The sequence below is a fragment of the Balaenoptera ricei genome, chromosome 16 (genome assembly GCF_028023285.1).
Source record: "Balaenoptera ricei isolate mBalRic1 chromosome 16, mBalRic1.hap2, whole genome shotgun sequence".
Classification (NCBI taxonomy): domain Eukaryota; kingdom Metazoa; phylum Chordata; class Mammalia; order Artiodactyla; family Balaenopteridae; genus Balaenoptera; species Balaenoptera ricei.
The window spans coordinates 89,003,877-89,022,459 of NC_082654.1; the positions used below are offsets into that span (position 1 = coordinate 89,003,877).

At 43.1% G+C, this 18,583-nt stretch overlaps 1 protein-coding gene and 1 pseudogene across 1 annotated transcript in view; one reads left to right on the forward strand and one right to left on the reverse strand.

Moving 5' to 3' along the window:
• Positions 1-15,785, reverse strand: part of LOC132350467 (myosin-13-like) — a 1,192,166-nt gene extending 1,176,381 nt beyond the window's left edge. The window contains 7 exon segments of the mRNA XM_059899652.1: positions 353-445; positions 1,477-1,588; positions 2,394-2,421; positions 4,247-4,403; positions 4,489-4,632; positions 9,107-9,321; positions 15,757-15,785. Of these exon segments, the coding sequence (XP_059755635.1) occupies positions 353-445; positions 1,477-1,588; positions 2,394-2,421; positions 4,247-4,403; positions 4,489-4,632; positions 9,107-9,310 (738 nt within the window). The 5' untranslated portion in view covers positions 9,311-9,321; positions 15,757-15,785.
• On the forward strand, positions 5,866-8,985 carry LOC132351022 (UBX domain-containing protein 4-like; annotated as a pseudogene).
• Positions 15,786-18,583: the final 2,798 nt, after the last annotated feature.

The following is an 18,583-nucleotide window of genomic DNA, read 5'->3' on the forward strand; positions in this document are numbered from 1 at the left end:
GTTCAATGGACTTATGTATTTTAAAATGCTTCCACCTGAAGAGACCAATTTTAGCATAGAGAAGTCATTTTGTACTTGTGGAATTTGAATCTTGAATCCTTGTGACTTCAGGAGGCTCTGAGGTGATGCTGATTAGTTAGGGAAGGACAGCTAAATCTTCCTTCGGCTGGGAATAAGACAAAATGTTCTTTGAAGGGTTATCAGAATATCCCGGTTGGGCAGCTTGATCTGAAGCGCTTGGGGGTAGACTAAGGCCAGGTATATCCTAGTTTATGTGGCCATTTTTCATATTCAGCATTGGAGGAGAGGGTTTTCTTTCTGGGGGTCATTGACAATTGGACTGAGTCTTAACGAATCTCAAGGAGTTGTCATTCCTCACGGTCTTGACATTTCCAAAGGCCTCCAGGAGGGGGTTGGCCTGGATGATCTGGTCTTCCAGGGTTCCCTAATAATAAGTGAGAAGAGGAAAAGAGAGGACTTTGGACGTCTTCCGAAGTAACTTCCCAGTGACTCAAAAGTGTGGATGCTCTGGGAAGGTCCCAGGGAGAGATGTCGCCCAGCTCAGGCTGGTGGCAGGTACAGTTGTGCTGAGTACCCACAGGCCCATCCCCACCCCACCCAAGGAGGCTTCAAGGTCCCATCGTAGAAGGAGTCTTAGCACAGCATCAAAGTGGCTTCTGGCCACACCAGATTCCAGGTTGGAGCCCTACCCGCTACCTCTCAATCTCCCAGAAGGCCTTTCTTCTCTGATAACATTTTATCATAAATTATGGATTTGTAAAATATAGACCTCTGTTCCTGCATGCACCAGGACCCATTTATACAGATATTCGGGTTCAGAAGTAGAAACAGACTGTGAGCAATGAAAGTGACCCATATGATAGAAACAGTGGTTCTCAAAAAAAATGTTTAAGTTGCATAAAATATTTTGTGAGAATTATTACGTAGAAATCCACTTATAGAAAGCAGAGTTTTCACCTTTCCTCCTTCCCCACATGATTGCTTGCCTTTCTGACTTCAGAGCTGTTTGGAAACTACTGTCCAGCCCAGTGGTTCTCAAAGTGTGATCCCTGGACAGGGCATGAACAATGGGAACATGACAGAAATGCAACATGCCAGGATTTTGAATGTGAGACAGGAATTTCAGTCAGAAATTCTGGGCCTGGGGACCAGCAATCCGTTGTTAACGAACCCTCCTGGTGATTCTGACGTGCACTCCAGTTTGAGAACCACTGGCCTAAACCATTCCTTCTCCAAAGGAGGATGTGGAGTTGTTCAAGGTCACTCGGCTGTTGCTGATGGAGCTGGTGCTAGAGCCCGAGTCCACAAGGTGGAGCCATTTCCTGCCTTGCCCCGTAAACACCCCCTGGGGCAGGACCTCGTGCTGTGCACAAAGCCCTGCAGACACTTGGGGCTCACCTGGGGTTTCAGTTATACTCATTCCAGCAAGCCTTCCAGGTGCAGGAAGCTGCTCACCTGCATCTTGCCCGGCCGCTGCTCCTTCCTCTTCTCCCCAGTGACCGCAATTGCTGCAAAGTGCTGGATCACACGCTTGGTGTTCACTGTCTTCCCAGCCCCGGATTCTCCGCTGTTGATTTAAAAGTAAGTGAGAGGGACTTCCCTGGTGGTCCAGTGGTAAAGAACCCGCCTTGCAATGCAAGGGACGCGGGTTCAATCCCTGGTCAGGGAAATAAGATCCCACATGCCGCGGGGCAACCGAGCCCGCACGCCATAACTACTGAGCTTGCGCACCTCAATTAGAGCCCACGTGCCACAAACTACAGAGCCCACGTGCTCTGGTGCCTGCGTGCCACAACTACAGAGCCCACGCACTCTGGAGCCTGCGTGCCACAACTAGAGAAGAGAAAACCCGCCCGCCACAACTAGAGAGAAGCCTGTACACCACAGCAAAGAGCCCACGCGCCCCAACAAAAGATCCCGAGTGCTGCAACTAAGACCCGACACACCCAAAAATAAATAAAATATAATAAAGTAAAATAAAATAAAATAAAGTGAGATACACAGACATAGAGAACAGACTTGTAATTGCCAAGGGGACCAAGGAAAGGGGGAATGGAGGACAAATGGATTGAGAGTTTGGGATGAGTAGATGCAAACTATTAGATATAGAATGCATAACCAACAAGGTCCTACTGCATTGCACAGGGAACTATATTCAATACCTTGTGATAAAACAAAATGGAAAAGAATATGAAAAGGAATATATATGTATAACTGAATCACTTTGCTGTACAGCAGACATTAATACAACATTGTAAATCAAGTATACTTCAATAAAATAATTTTTTTTAAAAAAGTAAGTGAGCTAAAGGAGAGCAGAAGGAATGGACAGCCCCTTCCAAGTCATCATGGCAACAACACAGGTTACTGACGCGATGAGGACGGACTGGTTGTCTCGATCTAGAAATGCAGAAGGAAGCAGGACAGAATAAATAAACAACATACAGGCAGGATATACAAATCAGGCAACATTGGGGGTAGACAGAGCCCATGAGTTCTAGTTCTGGCTTTGCCATTAACTAGTGGTGTGATGATTTGGGCATGTCGAATCTTCTTGGAGACAATTTGTGCAGATTTCCCAAATGCTGGATGTGTAACGTGGGCAGCATGGGAAGTGAACAGTGAGTCCCACAGTGTGGAAGTTATTCGTGTTCACAGATCTTTACCTCCTCAATAGCGCTTTCTTATCTCCCTTTTCAAAAAAGAGAGCAAGTCTCAGACTTAGAACTTGAAAGAAACCACAGCTTCTAATTAGAATTTATGGACACTGATTTGTTGTCATTGCCTTTTTCTTTCACCTTTACTTTCTACTTGTGGACAGTGACCGTGGTTTTCCATTTACAAGAGTGTTATAGGTTGAATTGTGTTCCCCCCAACAAACTAATATGTTGAGGCCCTAACTAACCCCCAGTACCTCAAAATGTGACCTTATTTGGAAATAGGGTCATTGCAGATGTAATTAGTGAAGATGAGGTCATACTGGAGTAGGTGGGCCCCTAATCCAATATGACTGGTGTCCTTATAAAAAGAGAAATTTGGAGACAGATGAGAACACAATGTGAAGATGAAAGTGCAGATCAAGGTGATGATTCTATAAGCCAAGGGATGGCAAGGATGGCCAGCAAACCACCGGAAGCTGGGAGAGTGGCCTGGACCACATTCTCCCTCTCGGCCCTCAGAGGGAACCAACCCTGCTGACACCTTGATCTCAGACTTCCAGGCTCCAGAGCTGTGACACAATGCATTTCTGTTGCTTAGGCCACCCAGTGTGTAGTACTTGGTTACGGCAGTCCTAAGAAACTAATACTAATAGTGATATTATTCTTCCTTTTTTTAAAAAATAGTTTTCCTCCAGATCAAAGGGCAGATTTGTTCGGTTCCTATTTTGTTTTTATTTTTGGCCACGCCACGTGGCATGTGGGATCTTAGTTCCCTGACCAGGTATCGAATCCGTGTCCCCTGCAGTGGAAGCACAGAGTCTTAACCATTGGACCACCAGGGAATTCCCTATTCTTCCTTTTTGAAATGGACGGAACTTCAGTCACTATAAGGAAAGATTTTAAATATGCAGAAATGGCCAGGATTGCGAATGTGACATTGGAATGGCTGAAGTTTGGGCAACATTGTCCTGGATGACTTTTAAGCATCTTCAGATCTCAGATGCTTGCTTCTACTTCTTCTCTCTGCACCAAGTCAAATCAGGTGAAAGTGGAACAGACCGAAGTGATGTTAGGCATGACAAGGGTGACAGTATTACCACATCTCTGCTATTTCATCTGCTATTCTGGAAATTTAAGGAGGAGAAAGAGGGAGCCTGAGAAAACAGGTGAAGGGAAGTTGCTGTGCCCATTTCTCCAACTTTGCATTCCTAAGTGGCTACTAATATAGTCTCTCTTCCAAGTGTGCTCCTGTTGGGGGTTTCTTTGGAGGTGGGGGCAGCGCATCTCCTTGTGCTTCACATCCACCCCCAGAGAAGCATGTACTTAGTGTGGCTTCAGTCCCAAGCTCTGGCTTAAGAACCGTGACTGGTAATGGAAGATACTGCACCCCTGGCTTTCCATCCTGACATCCTCTGAATCTACTGAGGTCACTTTGGTCATTGCACCGTTTGGATGACCAAAGCCTGTGAAGGGCTCCAGTAATTAACTAAGAACCAGTGCAGTTAAAGGACTTGAATACTTCACTAAAACTATTTTTTAAAATATGGATTAAAGAAATTACTCACCAGTCATCATGAACTGATAGGCGTTGTCAGAGATGGAGAAGATGCAGGGCGGGGCCTCCTTGTGCTTTTTGCCTCTGTAGGCCGTCACCACCTCAGGGTTGTACACCGGCAGCCACTGGTAGGGGTTGACGGTGACACAGAAGAGGCCTGAGTAGGTCTGAGAAAATCAGAAAATTCAACCTATGGATCTTGACTTTACTAAGAGAAGGAAATGGAATAAAGAGAGGTTGAAGGGTACTCACGTAGATCATCCAGGCTGCGTAACGCTCTTTGAGGTTGTACAGCACTCCTGGCTCGTGTAGGTGGGTCATCATGGCCATGTCCTCGATCTTGTCAAATTTGGGAGGGTTCATGGGGAAGACTTGGTCACTGTTCAGAGTGAGTGTCTGGATATTGAGAGGAAAATCACATGATGAGTGGGAGAGCCGATGTGGTGACCTACCAGTGGGGTGAAAATGGTGAGATATTGTGGTGAGATTACCCCATTACCGTGGTTAACTTTATGGATCATTTCTGTGCCCAGAGATGATCTGTAAATAACTGTTCTTGATAAATCTAAGACTGGTCAAACTGTATAACCAATTCTGGTCTGATGCCCCCCAGTCAGCATGCCATTCTGTGTGCCAGAAGAGGGTTACAGGTGTGCAAAGTTATAGAGCCCTTCAGCCTCAGGGTGGCCAGGTGGAACTCAGGATGGCCAAGGCCACAGCAGCTTGCCTCTGTTTACCCCATTTGCTATGAGTGCTGCAATGAGATCAAGCTTGGAAGATTGGAAAAAACTCTTCCAGTGTATTCTGTAAATCTCCACCTCAATACCTCTGCTCATGTGGGTCCCTTTGTCTGGAATATATCTACATTGAAATTACATCTAGCAACCTTCAAAGCTCTTCTGAAGTGCCACCTATTCCATGACCTGTTTCTGCTCTCCCCTGTCTTTTCAAGGCTTCCAGAATTCCTTGCACCGCTGCCCTAATAGTTAAAACATTTGGACTTGAAGCATGGTCCATGCCTGAACAGTATTTTGAGACTATTACCTAATTTTCCCCTCTCTGTTTTCCCTCCCCTTTAAGCATACAACTGGCACTCCATTACTCAGGAAAGGTAGAAAATAGGGCATAAAAGCGAGAGAGCCTGTAAGCCTTTCTAGCGTTTGTTTTCCAAAAGCCCGAATCCTCAGAAGAGCTTTGAGGGTTTTACCGAAAAGATAAAAGGGAGGAGATTTGTTGATATAGACCAAATCTCTTGAGGAAAGGAAGCCCTTCTGCCCCACCGCCCTAAACTAGAGAGAGAGGGACATCCAAAATAGCATAAGGAAGATGGAAAAATCTGTGTGTCCTGAAGGTTCAGAAACTGGGGCGCTCCTTCCACTTCCGGGACTGCAGGGCCTGCGGTCTCCCGGGCTCCCGCACGCACCGACTTGCCAACGAGACAAAGGACAGGGGCGCGCTGCCAACGGCGACGCGTGGCGTCATGCGTCGCGGGGCGCGCCTCGGCCTGCGCGCTTGCACGCGTCCTGGGAGCCGCTGACGGGCCTGCGCGCCGGTGCGGAGCCGGAGGCGGGCCGCGGGGGCCCAAAGACGGAGAGGGAGGGTCGGCTCCGGGACCGAGGTGGCAACACGCCGAGCGAGCGCCTGTGCCCGAGGGCAGCGATGCTGTGGTTCCAGGGCGCCATTCCAGCCGCCATCGCGTCGGCCAAGAGGAGCGGCGCGGTCTTCGTGGTGTTCGTGGCAGGTGATGATGAACAGGCTACACAGATGGCTGCAAGTTGGGAAGATGAGAAAGTGACAGAAGCATCTTCCAACAGTTTTGTTGCTGTGAAAATCGATACCAAAAGTGAAGCCTGCCTACAATTTTCACAGATCTGTCCTGTAGTGTGTGTTCCATCTGGTTTCTTTATTGGAGACAGTGGAATTCCCTTGGAAGTAATAGCAGGAAGTGTTCCTGCAGATGAACTTGTTACCAGAATCCACAAAGTCCGGCAGATGCACTCGTTAAAAGGTGAAATATCAGTGGCAAATAGTGGCCAGTGAGAAAGTTCAGTCTCTACTCCATCCACCTCATTTGATCAGAACAACACTTCTGAAAACTGTCAGTCCAGAAATGTAGAGCTCTGTGAGACACCACCCACTTCTGATACAAAGTCAGATTCTGCAACAGGAGGAGAAATTTCAGGCCAGGCCACTGTGTCTCCAGAGCCTGGTGGATGTTCAAATCAGAGACCTACAGAGGAGCTCACCGTCAGAGTGGAAAGACTAACCAAAAAACTTGAAGAAAAGAGAGAAGAGAAAAGGAAAGAGGAAGAACAGAGAGAGATTAAGGAGGAAATTGAGAGGAGGAAAACTGGAAAAGAAATGTTGGATTATAAAAGAAAGCAAGAAGAAGAATTAACAAAAAGTGTGTTAGAGGAAAGGAACAGAGAAAAGGCAGAAGATAGGGCAGCTCGAGAGCGTATAAAACAGAAGATTGCACTGGACCGTGCAGAGAGAGCTGCTCGTTTTGCAAAGACACAGGAAGAAGTAGAAGCTGCTAAAGCTGCAGCCCTGCTGGCCAAACAGGCAGAAATGGAAGTCAAGAGAGACTCTTCCGCAACAGAAGGAAGCAGTGTTGCGAGAATTCAATTCCGTCTTCCTGATGGTTCTTCCTTCACAAGTCAGTTCCCTTCTGATGCTCCTCTAGAAGCAGCAAGGCAGTTTGCTGCACAGACTGTTGGCAACACTTACAGTAATTTTTCATTAGCGACAATGTTTCCCAGGAGGGAATTTACCAAAGAAGATTATAAAAAGAAATTACTGGATTTGGAACTTGCCCCAAGTGCTTCAGTGGTACTGTTGCCAGCAGGAAGACCAACTACATCCATGGTACATTCTTCCAGTGGCGACTTTTGGACATTCTTGGGGACAGTACTTTACCCATTCCTTGTCATCTGGAGATTGATTAGCAACTTCTTATTTAGTAATCCTCCTCCTGCACAGACCTCGGTGAGAGCAGCATCATTGGAATCCTCAAACCTTGCATCCTCTAGCAACTCAGACAAAAGGGAACCAGTCAGAAAAAGAGTGCTGGAGAAACGGGGGGAAGACTTGAAAAAGGAGGGCAAGATATATAGATTGAGGACTCAAGACGATGGTGAAGATGAAAACAACACTTGGAATGGAAATTCTACTCAACAGATGCAGTGTGACAAGGACAATATGTGCAGTAATCATTGTTTCTCTTATGATTTAAGTCAACTAAAACTCTACTGGAGAAGTGGGACTGCTTTATGTTTTCCAACTCATCTACAAAGTGTCTCTTTATTCCTGCTTAGTGGGTTAAAGTTGTTTAACCTCAGATAAGTCAAGAGATAAAATAACTGGCTGCTAGGTCCTTGTATATGGTAAGCAACTGCTAGAAGCCTAAAATAGCAAAAGGTCTGCGACAGCCTCCCTTTATCAGCTTTCTTGTTTAGTATTTCATATGCCCATTAGCCCTGTGCTCTCAGATGATATGTTTTGTTTAGGGCTGTTTTGCTCCAGAACTCCTCAGCCCACACAAAGTAACTGGTGTGTCACTGAATAATTTGATCTTGAGTCAGAGCGTTTTAACTAGCCAATCAGATGATAATTTGGGTTTAACTTTTCTCTTCTTGCTCATCAGCTGCAAGCAAAATCTTGTAGTTTTTAATCTTACTTAAACACTGGATAAAAAAATCTTTTCCAAAAAAAAAAAAAAAAAAGAAACTGGGGCTTGTTTCTTAGCAATCCTTCAGGGGGGGCAGTGACACCCCATGTGGTATTACTGAAAATGTGGCATGGCTCTGGGGAGGGGACCCCAATAGTAACTCCAGAAAATTTATTTCCAGCCCTGTGAAAAGAGGCTGACACCAGAGGTTAAGTTTAATAATAACAATCATCATCATCATCATCGTCATCATCATCTGTCTTGTATGCTTGAATTTGTGAACTGCGATTCATACCTACCATGTACTCTTTTTTTAAAAAATTATTTTATTTATTTATTTTTGGCTGCGTTGGGTCTTCCTTACTGCACACGGGCTTTTCTCTAGTTGTGGCGTGTGGGGGCTACTCTTCGTTGCGGTGCACGGTCTTCTCATTGTGATGGCTTCTCTTGTTGCAGAGCACAGGCTCTAGGCACACGGGCTTCAGTAGTTGTGGCGCACGGGCTGAGTAGTTGTGGCTCGCGGGCTCTAGAGTGCAGGCTCAGTAGTTGTGGCGCACGGGCTTAGTTGCTCCGCGGCATGTGGGATCTTCTGGGACCGGGGATTGACCCCGTGTCCCCTGCATCGGCAGGCGGATTCTTAACCTCTGTGCCACCAGGGAAGTCCCCATACCCACAGTGTACTCTTGATTCCTACACTAGATGATAAACTTTGGGGAAGCGGGACTGAGATTTGCTCATATTTGCAGAGTGATAGACACTGTGACCTAGACATGGTGCGTGTCCAGTAAGGATTGAATTGAATGGTGCTCTGTAATTCTCTGCATTAAATTAGGCATTGCCTCTGGAGCTCCCTCTGTAAGTCACTCTGCAGCCTAGAGAGTTCTATTTGGTATATTCGCCCATCCAGCAGCAATCTGTATCAATCTCTCCCTTAAACAGTCCAAACTCTTCCACCACCACCTTCCCCTTTCTCCAAAGCAAACATCATAAAAACTCTCAAAGCCCAAGTCCTTGAAGGAAAGAGCCAGAGGAAAGGTACGTGCCATGGCAGTTTTTACCTGCGACTTCACTCAGAGTAGATCAATGTGAGTCTTGTTCTATCTTCAGATTCCTATGGGCCAGCATGCAATTTCTACTATTCTACTCCAAAGGCAAAGGGGGATGCCCATGTTAGCAAGGACATCTGAGATCAACACTTACCCGGTTGTCGAGGGTCTCGACTGTGACTTTGTCATTTTCCTTGCTCTGGATCATACCTTTCACATAAAATTCCTTATCATCCACTGCAAAGCAAGCTTTCTTAGAATCAAATGGGCGATTTGGAGCCTCGATTCTCTCCTTCTCTGATTTCCACAGGTAGGGAGCTGCTTCTCCAAAAATGGCCATCTCTGCATCAGAGCTCATGACTGCAGGGGCTGGGAAGACCAGGGCTGCTGAATCTGGAGCTTTGGGGAGCTCCATCCTGTTATTTCCATTCAGACAGGGGGCCAGATTCAAAAGTTCCTGGGATTAACCTACGTTCTGAGGAATCCAGGACCTGGTATAGGGGCCTAGAGTGGGCAAGTGGGGGTGAGCTAAAGGAGATATTTTACTCCAAGAAAAAAGTTTGAGGGGACATCTCTTAGTCCAGCTCCAGGTGTGGAAGTCTAAACCAATTAGAGGAAGACAAGCTGAGCCTAATAAAGGAGGCCTCAGACAATACTTCCTTAATTACACGTCACATTTGAGCCTCATGATCTCGGTGTCATTCCCAAATCTTAAGGGTGTCTGAAAAGAATTACTGGAATGTTGATAATTCCTAGTAGAAAGTTCATATAGCCCAGTGAAAAGTAATGACTTGAACATAAAGTACTGCCACACTTGTTTAGCCAATTACAGGCAACAAGGTGATAGGAGACATTATGGCCTAGTGCAATGGTTCCAAACTTTAATATGCACCAGAATTACCTGGAGAGCTTGTTAAAACACAGATTTCTGGGCCTCACCCCCAGAGCTTCTGATTCAGTAGGTATGGGATGGGGCCTGAGAATATGCATTTCTAGAAAGTTCTTAGGCAATGCTGGTGGTGCATTCATCAGCTGATGGTGAATTCATCATTGTGGTCCAGGGACCACACTCTGAGAACTGCTGGTGTAGGGCCTTCTGACTCCAAGAGTGGTCCTTGAACACGTTGCATCAGCATCACTGAGGAGTTGTTAGACATTCAGAATCTCAGAACCACCCCGCATTACAAAACCAGAATCTGCACTTTAACAAGATCTCCAGGTGATTTCTAGGCATAGTAGAGTTGAGAAGTACTGGGCTTAAGGCAGGGGTCTCCAAACTTTAGTTATGTGTAGCAGTGTCGGGGTGTGACAAACAGTGTTTAATTAAATACCTGCTTTAGAACTCACTGCTTAGCGTGTGTGTGTGTGTGCATGTACGTGTATGGTGTGTTTATGTATCTTTCTGCCTCTCTCTCTCTGTCCACCCTCCCGCTCATCCCTCCTGTCACTTCTTTCCAAACAATCCCCTTTCACAGACCTTCTCTTTATGTGTTTTCCTTGCTTAGAAGCTAGACAAATTTGGCTTAAAGTCCCGGCACCGAACTTGGTCAAACCACTTAACTTCTTTGGGCCACTAATTTCACTTAAAATGAAGAAGCAAGCCTAGCTCATTTCTAAGGCCCCTGCAGGTTGTGTGACTTTTCTGGTTCCTTTTCCTCATCTGCATTTGCTTTTCCTGTTCCCTCTGGACCTCTTCCCGTATCCTTCCTGACCCTCTACTTCTTTTCCCCACAACTCTTCCCCTTCTCCCTTTCTTTCTCTGCTTTTTCTTTTCCATACATTCTTCTGTAAGTGGCCATAAAATGGAGTTCAATTACACACATGTATCCCCATATCTCTCTTAAGAAATAGGTCATATGTTTTGAATAAAGCCTTTTATGTTTCCTATTAAAAGTGGGAAAATTGAACATTTTATGGTTGTCTCTTGGAACTTCCCCCGCCCTCAATCTTACACTTTATGAAATTACTCTTCGTTGGTAACTGTTGTTTCAATATCCCTCCTTGAGATTCTGGGGGAATCTAGTCCTACAGAAAGAGGAGCAACTGCTTCCCTCTGGATCTTATTCAGGATAAGTTGCATTTCGATTTTACTTTGGCCAGAGGCTCTGCTGAACCATCTGTGTGCTCGTGGTTAAGTTTTCATAGTTAAGAGATTGGAACTCAATATAGCACCACAAAGAGGACCTCTGGCTTGCAGGCTTCATGCGGTTTAAATGTTCTCAGTTACTGCCTGGTGGAGAGGAAGAATTCATCCATATTGTTTCCTCATCTGTGAAGATAGTCCCTACTTTTGTGGCTTAAGTGAGTTTTACGACAGCAGCAGTTCTCAAGCTTTGTTTCCTCAGAACCCCTTCACACTCTTAAAAACCATTGAGAACCCAGTGAGTTTGGTTTATGCAGGTCATATCTACCAATATTTATGGTATTAGAAGTCAAAATTGAGAAAATCTAATTCATTTAAAGTTCCTATCAAATTCATTGCATGTTAACATTAATGACATATTTTTATGAAAATGACTATATTTTCCAAAACAAAAAAATTAGTGGCAAGAGTACCGTTGTTTTTCATTTTTGCAACTCACTTTAATGTCTGCTGAGTAGAAGATGGATGGGTTTTCATGCTTGCTTCTGTATTCTGTCTGTTGCTGTATGGTTTTTTGGTTTTTTGTTTTTTGTTTTTTGGTTAAAGTAGATATAGAAAATCTTTCACAGATATATAATTTGGAAAAGGAAAGAGTATTTTAATTGCCCTTTCACATAATTGTGGAAATTCTTTTTAGATACTATACCAAAACTTGACACGTGGTAGTTTCTGTGGTAGTTCCTTAAAGGCTAGTTGCAATGTGGAATCTGAAACCATATCAACAAACATTATGATCTGTTGGTCTGTGTTGAACTTTGAATGAAACTTTTACCCATGTGTAAACATCATACATTGATCATTTGGAAAATATTGTTCACTGAATTATACAGAACTTCCAAATATTGGCACGTTTCATTATACAGTATAAAAAATCACAATCATTAATATCAATACTGATCTCATTAGAAAATTCAAATATTAGGACGTTGTCAAGCTAATGATAGTAGACACAAGTCTTCCAAAGTTTTAATTTTTGCTTGAAAACTCAAATATAACATTAGTAAAAAATACTGTCAATAGTTTTCCTTGAAAGGATAAACACACTTCACTGCTTTTTGAGAAACTGTGTGCCAGATATACAAGTCTGAGAAACAATAGTTTGTCCTCTAGTCATTCTTTCAAGTAAAAATGGTGCTTCATGAATCAAGTGGCTGGTTCATCTTGCAACTCAGACAACTGCACATGTGTTTTTCCTTGAGACAAATGTCAAAGTCCAGTGTGCAAAAGGAGTGCTTTTCATGAACTTCCTGTTTGATCATGTAGAATATTATAAAGATGTGGATACATTTGACATGTAGTCAAATTAATACTTTCCATTGTTGCAAATTTTAGGTCATTTTTCAATGAAGCTGGCTTTTAAAAAAAATTATTTATTTATTTACATTTATTTTTGGCTGCGTTGGGTCTTTGTTGCTGCGTGCAGGCTTTGTCTAGTTGTGGCGAGCGCTACTCTTCGTTGCGGAGCGCGGGCTTCTAATTGTGGTGGCTTCTCTTGTTGCGGAGCATGGGCTCTAGGCATGCGGGCTTCGGTAGTTGTGGCACACGGGCTCAGTGGTTGTGGCTCACGGGCTTAGTTGCTCCGCAGCATGTGGGATCTTCCCGGACCAGGGCTCGAACCCGTGTCCCCTGCATTGGCAGGCGGATTCTTAGCCACTGTGCCACCAGGGAAATCCTGAAGCTGGCTTTTTAAATTAAAAAAAATTCTTTTTCACTGTCAGTGTATGGCTGTGAAGAATACTATGACTATTAGTACAGCTTGGTGCCATGTCTTGATTTGTAATAAAGTGTCAGATCGTCTATCCATCCTTGCTTTTGCATCATTAAGTCAAACAGTGAAGAAAGCACATGGCATCTGGGTATTATAAAAATTGTTTTGACCTCATGTACCTCTTGAAAAGTTCTTAGGAATCTCCAAGGATCCATGGGCCACAGTTTGAGAATGGTTGCACTATAGTGTGAGGGAATCTCATCAGGCTGCAAGTGTATGATCTGATGTCATTTAGCTTGACTTAGTGTTCAGCCTGCTACCCAAAGTGTTGAAAGTTGATCCACATCAAAATCATCTGCAACAGAATCTCTGTGGTTGGGACTGAGGAAACTGAATTGTTCTCAAGGGCCTCAAACACAGTGATGTTTAGGAGCATTATTTTGCTTTTATAAAGCCAGTCTTTCCAAAACCATGGCATAGTCCCAATGGTCCAATACAAAATGATTTTAGGCAACTATTTCTTAATTTTAATAGTTATATTAAAGTCTATTACCTTATTTTAGCAAAATGTAAGATGCCATCGATTGTAAGATAACCTATTTTGTGTCCCACTAATAAAGGAAAACACCCTGCTAATTACAGTACTCCTTTCATTGATTATAAGATGCATCCCAAGTTTAGAGATAATATTTTGTGAAAATGTGAAGAAAGTTAGAATAAAATAGAATAATATGTGCTAACGACTTAGAGACAGTGAAATATCTGTTTATAGTAGTGATATAAAGCAGTGTTTCTCAAACTTTGGTGGGCATAGGAATCCAACTGGGAATCTTGTTGAAATAGATATTCTGATTCAGCAGAGCTGGAGTAGAGTTTGAGATTTTGAATATCTAAATGTCTCAGCTGATGCTGAGATAGACGGTCCAGACTTTCATAGCAAGCATATAGGGTAACTTTGAGAAACACATCTAAGAAGAAAAAGGAATCAAGGTAAATCAAAATATTAAGTGAATTAGCAGTACTGGTCTTAAATGGGTATTGCAAAATTTGTGATAGTAGTATAAGATTGAAGTCTGAAGTTGGGGAAAGACTACAATGACTCATGGCCAAACTATACCTTTAGGTCTCTTAGAAAAACAAGACTTTCCGTCTGGGATTCAAGTCACTGCGTGTGTTGAGGTGAAGATTTTTCTTCTTCCACCCACAGCTCTAACCATGACTCAGAATCCAGTATCTCCTACTTTTACTGCCTAGATGATGCATGAGTTGTCTCAGCGATATTCTTGCAAATGTGTTGTCCAGCCTACTCAAATGCCTTCAAGATGACTTTTTTCCCTTTGGAAAATTTTGGAAAATCATTTGGGGTAGTTTCTGCAGGCCAAAGATACTTCTTGCTTTAAACTGAAATCTGGCTCTCTGTGACTTCAGGATGTTTGATCCTCCTTTCGGCTCTTGGTAACAACAGAAAGAGTTCAAACCTTCTCCCCACAAGACAACTCTTCACCCATTTGATGGCTGCTCTGGGTTCCCCTTAGCTTTTTTTTTTTTTTTTTTTTAATGTGGACCATTTTTCAAGTCTTTATTGAATTTGTTACAGTATTGCTTCTGTTTTATGTTTTGGTTTTTTGGCTGCAAGGCATATAGGATCTTAGCTCCCCGACCAGGGATTGAGCCTGGAAGGCGAAGTCTTAACCACTGGACCTCCAGGGAAGTCCCTCCTTAGCTTTTTCTTTTCCAGGCTAAGTAGCCCCAGTGCTGTCTTCATCTGTTTCTTCTGTGATGTGCTTCTGCATCTCCTTTACCATCACAGTGAGCTCACGCCTGTTAATCTCTTAAGTGTGACATCCAGACCACATGTTGTCCTCCATCAGCATGTGCCCTCACCTCTCCTGACCTAGGTGTCATGCCCGAGGTGGTGACTGCCCTCTGGCAGCCTCCTCACACCGATGGCTCACCACTCACTGTCAAGCAAAGCCCCTCAACGCACGCTGTGTGCGTCCGGTTGCTAAGTCAGATCTTGTCCCCATATTTATACAACTGTACTCTGGGACCCAGGGCTAAAACCATGTATTCTTGGCTGATAAAACTTTCCCTTGTTAGGTCTCATCCAACTCTCTTGGCATGACTCATGGTGTCCCTGGAAACTCTACCCCCAGAAAGTCCCCTAATTATCTGCTTCTTGGTTTTGAGAGCTTGACCTGCTTCCAGCCCTACACAGCTGTGTCCCTCCAACCATCCCCTCTGTTCCTGTCTTTAGGGGTCTTCCAATGGGGATGGCCATCCCAGTCTCCCTGACCTCCAGCACCACCTTCTGAGTGCTCCCCAACCCCTCTTACTGCTTGCTGTCAGTGCACTATGACACTGCTCTCAACTTTCAGCCCTCTCCTGGGAACTTCTCAGCTACTGCATCTTGTCAGCAATGGTGTGGTCATGACTTAATTATACTTTGGTTTCCTTAGTAATAATTCATCTAGAATTACTTCCAATAAACACAAATCTTGAGGTGGGGGAGTAATTTTTTTTAATTACTACAGTGGACATAGGTTTGAATCCATTTCTCCTTATTCTCTCAGCATCATTTGTGAGTAAAGACACAGCTGAGGGGATTCACAGGTGCGGCCTCTGCTCAAAAAACAGCAAAGTTAGACTTGTGTGAAGACTGAATCTTGAGCCTACGAACATCATGTTTGGGGCCAACCTAAGTATATTGACCTGGAGCTTGTGTGTCAAAGTTCTGCAGTGTGTTTTATTCCTGTTAGTGTGATGAGCAAATTTGGGAAGCCCTGCTTCCTTAGCTGCATATTTTGTAATCTGCCTTTAGAAATACTTAAGTAATGGATTTTAATGTCATCAGTTTCAGATTCCTATGAGTGTGGCAAGAATGAGAATGTGTAAAACACTGTTTGCGAATTTCAATTATTGTATTCCCAATCAAGATGAAAGTGACTCTTACCTTCTTGGTTTCCAAAGCAATGGTTAGTGTCCTTCAGGAATGAAGTGGCTTCTGAGAGAGTGATTCCGGAAATCAAAACTAAACAAAACAAAGAACAAATGAACTATGAAGAGTTTAAATAAATCTAGAAATTGTACTTTTCTAAGTTTAGCTACATTTAAATAGTACACAGTGGATGGTGTGGGATGGAAATACATTTTCCATTTTTCCCTTCGGTTAAGTCATCACTCTTTAAATAATTGGGTAATTACAGCACTGATTAACAATTTTTTTGAGTATCTTATGTGTGTGCAAAGTACCATGTCAGCTCCATAAGGGGGTATAAAAAAGGATAAAGACAGTCTCTACCCTAAAGGAATGCAAAATTTAGGAACAGTTAAGAGAAATGCTCAAATAAATCTTTGAACAAGGAAGAATAATACAAATTCTGTAAGCGTCTAAATGAAGCGTTATGGGGACTTAGAGAGATGATGCTTCCGGCTGAGGGTAGGGGGCCGTGAGGGGTCAAAAAAGAAAGGAGGGAGGGAGGGGAATGATCCGGATTGTAACTTGGATGCTTTTAGACCAGAAGTTGAATTCTTTGGCAATGAGAGAAAAGTTGTGAATTATGGGCAAGACTTCTTTAAGAGGTCTAGGAAGGGCACTCTCTTAAATATCCTATATTCTCTTGGAGAAGATGAAGGTAGGGTAGCTGATAACTTATTTGGGACTAAGGAATCTCAGTCCAGAAGTTGATAACCTACATGAAGATCTCAGGATACCATAAGAGTCTGAATAATTTTCAATATCAAATTTAACTTAAACTTCCCATTTACCACACAGTACTTTTATGGAAGCTGGGGAACATGTCGTGAAATACCATTTAGGCAGGAAGAGACATTTCAACGCTTGCTTTCCTACTTTGGTCGCGTACTCTTGGTCTCTACCTTTTATGAGTCTCTAATAATCTCCAGCTATATCCTAAAATTCTCACAACTTTCTCAGGAAAAGATTAAATGATTAAGTATCATATTCTGAATCCTTGGTTCAAACGAAATCACACTTGGAGGCAGAACCTCGGTTTTCTAATGCCAGCTCTGTAAAGTAGCTGTTGTAATTTCCTTGAGCTTTGGTTTCCTTCTGTAAATGAGACAGATGGACCAGAAAATCCCCAAGGTTTCTCTTAACCCTGTGACTGTATGACAGAAGGTATTCTGGTGAAGATGGTGTCCAGAAATCGAAGCATCGCAAGCTCCTAGAGCTACAGAATCCCTCTGAGGGATGCTCCTGCAGTGTCAGACACGACCCAGCCCGAAGTCCACAAGGCATGCCATGAATGAACAGTCTGGACACTGGTCATTAATAAGCAAACTAGGATGCATTCTGAGATGGATCAAATGCATGGGAGAATTTCTTCCCGCAATCATCTCCCAGAAATCCTGACATAAGAAAAAAATTTACATAACCAACCACAAAAATTTCAAATAATACTTCAAGGCAATCACAGAAGAGATATCACAAATTAGCATGTTTATTTGTTAACTGCAATTATAATACTGACCTAAACAATTAGAGGGGTAAGTACGTATTATATTCAGCTTTATATCCTGCAGGTTAGTTTTTTTTTTTTTTGGTGTCATAATTGCTTATATTCTTGTCTTTTTACTCTTTGTAGAAGCTTCTTGAAAGGCCTCGCCATCTTGTCTCCCATATTGCCCTTAACACAGTTCCTTACACTTAGTAGGCCCTCAGCAAAGGCTGCTGTGTTGCCTTCTCTCCTCTCCAGGTAACCTGATCAGGTATAATCACAGCTACATGGAGCAAAAAAGCGGGCACTTGTGAGCACTTACCTTGCGGTGCTGTGGTCGAAGCAGTTTCGAAAGTGTGGCCCCCCAGCTCCCTTTATACTCCCAAATGCGCAAGCCCAGCACTCTAACGTGGCTGTATTGGGGGATCACCATTTACTCCTTAGATGTAAATGCATCGTAGCCCTGATCTTTCACTCTTCTTAAGTTACTTGGATAAATGACCAGCGGAGGCTGTATAATGCCAAGTCAGCTGCGTAGGGATTTTGACGTTGGACACAGATCTTTGAGACTTAGAGAGTTCTAGAGGCTGAGCAGAACTGGGGCAGAGTGTGCTAAGAAGGTCAGTGAAGGGCAGAGCCACAGGGTGAATTGTCAAGCGATGGATGATCAATAGCATGGATACTAAGTACGTCTCCTTTACCCAGCATCGTAAACATGAGGTGGTGTGCGCCTCTCCTCAGAAATCTCCGGAAAACATAAGATTGGCCATTTAACACATCCATTCTTTTTTTTTTAAACATTATTTTTTAATTGAAGTATATTTGATTTACAATGTTGTGTTAGTTTCAGGTGTACAGCAAAGAGATTCATGTGTGTGTATATATATATATATATATATATATACACACACACACACACACACACATATATCTATATATTCTTTTTCAGATTCATTTCCCTTATAGGTTATTACAAAATACTGAGTATACTTCCCTGTGCTATACAGTAGGTCCTTGTTGTTTTTCTATTTTATATATAGTAGTGTGTATGTGTTAATCCCAAACTCCTAATTTATCCCCCACCTCCCTTTCCCCTTAGGTAACCATAAATTTGTTTTCTATATGTGTAGGTCTACTTCTGTTTTGTAAATAAGTTCATGTGTATCATTTTTTTTTTTTAGATTCCACATATAAGCGATATCGTATATATGTCTTTGTCTGGCTTACTTAGTGTGATAATCTCTAGGTCCATCTAACCCATCTATTCTTAGCCATTAATTTATTTTGTTAAAAAATCCATTGTAGATGGAAAACTTTCTA